We start from the raw sequence: 3,968 nt of genomic DNA, 5'->3' as shown, positions 1-3,968 counted from the left end.
ACTATAAAACTAACTATGGTCGCGTGAACCAATTGTCACCTAAATCATACAGACTACACGATCGTGCAAAATGCCCATGTAGGGCACACGACTGTGTGTACTTATAAGTGTCTTTTTGAACAAGTTACAAAACCTTAAGTTCTTTTACTCTACAAGTAACAATTAAATCGTTCTTCAACCTATTCAAATAAATCAAAATATGCCACAACACAACTTAAATTATCCATCCTAAATGCCTAACCAATGTACCATCATGGTACCACGGCAACCAATTCAAAATACACAACCTAACCATTCATACTAGTATATATATAAAAACACCAATGTACATTTTACCATAAGTGCATTCCAAACCAGACCTTCTATCAACCTAAAACATACCTAGCTTTTACTAAAGTTGACCATATATGTATATATCAAACATACAATTACCTATATACATATTCAAAGCTTTCCATATCAATGAAACAACTTAAACCAATAAATGCATATATCACAACTATCAACTAACACATATACCATACATTTCATTCAAGATTTACCATCTCCCAACTATTTCATGAACCAATATCAAGCATACCATCACCACACATGCATTCATCACATACTATATAAGCATACCATAAGAATATTTAAATTCAACCTTACAGTGAAACTATAATAACACATTACAACTTCAACTTATAACTTCAAACCAACAACCCAAAGATTTCCTATATACATGCCACAAAACTAGAATAAACAAGTCAAAATCTACTGAGATTGAAGCTTGATAGTGCAACCCTAGAAAATTGATCTGATTGCCTAGTTCCGCAAAACATCTACTATAGAAAACAAGAAATGAAATAGAGTAAGCTTATATAGCTTAGTATGTTCATAAGTACTTAAACAAAACTCTTACCTCAGTTTACAATTAAGTAGAAAAATATAACTAATGCAATAAGATTTCCTATCAAGACATTTACAACAACAAGGTGAGCATTTCACATATCAACCATATAAGCTCTCAATCATTCAGTACGCCATACTTCCATATCATTCGATAGGAAAGATCCAACATATAAATCATATTAACCAACTGATCACGTCATTTCATATTTATAATCATAGACCATTTCTTTTAAACATAGAGCTCTGTCATCACATATCACATTTAAAAAATGAGTGTTTCATACATATAATTATAGACTTTACAGTGATTGTGATATCATTTATCATTTCAAAACAACCTTTAAACACATATTCATCATTTATTCAATTTGAATAGTCATATAAACACATCACTTCCAAGTAATTCAAGAAGTCAATACATATACTTTCTTTAACAGATAGCCTGATGAACTATAGCAAAAAATTTTGGATACTCAAGTAACTACACCACACCATAGAACATCGTAGTGCAAACAGAGGCACCAAAGTGCAAACTCGTACACGTATTCGTTCTAACCCTATTAACATACCAATTATATCCTAATCATTTACTACGTTCAACCAGGAATTTAAACAGGATTCTGTAAAATTTAATAACCAGAAGCACTTTCACATTATCAATACATATGCTGTAACAATTCATGTTCATTGAAAGATCCATCTAATTCATATTTCACTAGTATTTAACATTTTTCAATTTATTCCTTACTCACCTTAGCAATTATATATAACATTTTTCAGGTCAACTCACAATATCAACAACACTATAAACATAATTCAACAACAAAAAATATGTATAACACATTTTAATACACTATGAACTTGCCTAATCCAACCAGCAAGCAAATTTGTCCGTAGGGATTATTTTTGCATTTTTTTCCTTTTCCCTGGTTTTCCTCCATACGATTCAATCATTGATCTATATAAATAATTCATTCTATATTATCAGCTAGAGTTCATATTTGAGGAGGGAAAAAAAACCTTGAAGATGGATCTCAAACTCTCCTGTACGCACGAGCAAAAATAATGCCCACGCCAAGATTCGAACAGAAGACCTCCTTCACACCAACACTCCACTTATCCACCAGACCAGCAGGCTCATTCTGTTAATTATTTGCCAACTTTTAATTAAAAGCCTACTGCCCGAGTCCTGGCTTGAACTTAGGACCTCCCAAACACACCCAAAACACATAACCACTAAAGTAGATAGATATTTTGTGTCTCACATTCACAATACCCAAAATTAAAATTTTGGAGCGTTAAAATTCTACCCCCTAAAGAAAATTGTCCTTGAAATTTACATGATCAGAACAAATGAGGACACTACTGACACATCGCATCCTCAAGCTCCCATGTGACCTTTTCAATGCTATGATTACGCTATAGAACCTTTACCAATGAAATAGATTTCCTTCTCAGAACCTTAACGTCATGATCCAGAATCTGAAACGGCTCATCCTTAAAGGTCAAATCTGGCCTAACCTCTATCTCTGCAACAAGGACAATATGAGTAGGATCAGAGCGGTAGCGCCTCAACATGTCCTCCAATATTTGAATCACCCTCTCAGACTTACCATCGGTCTGAGGATGGAATGAAGTACTGAAGTCCAATGTTGAACCCAGAGCCTCATGTAACTTCCTACAAAACTGAGACGCTAAACGAGGATCCCTATTAGAGGTGATCAAAATCGGTACTCCATGCAGTCTCACTATCTTAGAAATATAAAGCTTCACCAACTTTTGCAGAGAATAATCAGTACAGACCGGTATGAAGTGGGCAGACTTGGTCAATCGATCCACAATAACCCATATTAAATCCTTCTTAGTGGGTGTTAGAGGCAACCCATTAACGAAATCCATAGTTACACACTCTCATTTCCAAAGAGGAATCTTAACCAGCTACAACAAACTCGAAGGTAACTGATGCTCACCCTTAACCTACTGGCAAGTCTGACATCTGCCGACAAAATCAGCAACCTCACGTTTCAACCCTGGCCACCAATGTAAGTCACGGAGGTCTTGGTACATCTTATTTCTGCCAAGATACATAGCATAAAGGCTACTAGGCGCCTCTCTTAGTATGGCCTGTCTCAAATCAGTATCATTTGGAACATAGATTCTCCCACAGAAACAGAGTACCCATCACTGTTCAATCCAAAATATGTAGTACTACCACCCTTAATCTGCCGAAATCGAAAACCCAACAACTCATCCTCCAACTACTTACCCTTAATCTGCTCAATCCATGATGGCTTAACCTGAAGCTCGGCTAATAAACTACCATCATCACATAAACTTAGGCGAGAACATATCACCCTTAAATGAGTTATAGCCCTACGGCTCAGTGCATCAGCCACCACATTGGCCTTACCAAGGTGGTACTCAATGGTGCAGTCATAGTCTTTAATCAGTTCAATCCATCTACGATGCCTAAGATTAAGTTCCTTCTGAGTGAGGAGATACTTGAGGCTCTTAAGTACCAAGGTGGTACTCATGGGTCTTAAGTTGACGAGATGCATAGGCTTCCACCCTACCATCCTGCATCAACACACATCCCAAACCGACATGTGATGCATCACTATAAACAGTGAACTCCTTTCTAGGCTCCGACTGTATCAGAACAGGGCCTCAGTCAGTATAGTCTTGAGCTTCTCAAAGCTCTCTTGTTACGCATCAGTCCAGTTAAATGGCATACCCTTACGTAGCAGCTTAGTCAAGGGTGCTGTAATCAATGAAAAACCCTCTACAAATCATCGATAATATCCCGCCAGTCCCAGAAAACTGTGGATCTCAAACACGTTTCTAGGCTGCTTCCACTTCAACACAGCCTCAATCTTTGAGGATCAACTTGAATCCCCTCAGCCGAAACTACATGACCAAGAAATGTCTCCTCACGCAACCAAAACTAGCACTTACTAAACTTATCATAGAGTTGTTTTTCCCTCAAAGTCTGAAGAACGACTCGAAGGTGCTCATCATGTTCATCTTCAATTCTCGAGTAAACCAGTATATCGCCGATGAATACCACCAAAATCGAT

At 36.9% G+C, this 3,968-nt stretch overlaps 1 protein-coding gene across 1 annotated transcript; it reads right to left on the bottom strand.

Annotated features, from left to right (window-relative positions):
- Positions 1 to 2,868: 2,868 nt before the first annotated feature.
- Positions 2,869 to 3,425, bottom strand: LOC128040455 (uncharacterized). Its single transcript, XM_052629206.1, has 2 exons — positions 3,189 to 3,425; positions 2,869 to 3,015 (listed from the first exon to the last, which is right to left on the bottom strand). Exons 1-2 carry the CDS (start codon positions 3,423 to 3,425, stop codon positions 2,869 to 2,871), a joined length of 384 nt encoding a protein of 127 aa, XP_052485166.1.
- Positions 3,426 to 3,968: the final 543 nt, after the last annotated feature.

Source organism: Gossypium raimondii, chromosome 4 (assembly GCF_025698545.1).
Source record: "Gossypium raimondii isolate GPD5lz chromosome 4, ASM2569854v1, whole genome shotgun sequence".
Taxonomy (NCBI): Eukaryota; Viridiplantae; Streptophyta; class Magnoliopsida; order Malvales; family Malvaceae; genus Gossypium; species Gossypium raimondii.
This window is presented reverse-complemented; position numbering and strand designations above follow the sequence as displayed.

What these genes read in the sequence shown, in the direction of transcription:
- LOC128040455 (XM_052629206.1), bottom strand. Translation starts at nt 3,425, where the DNA reads ATGAGTACCACCTTGGTACTTAAGAGCCTCAAGTATCTCCTCACTCAG. An exon ending in GTTTATTAGCCGAGCTTCAG is followed by an intron (nt 3,016 to 3,188) that starts GTTAAGCCATCA and finishes GATTTGAGACAG; the next exon opens with GCCATACTAAGAGAGGCGCC.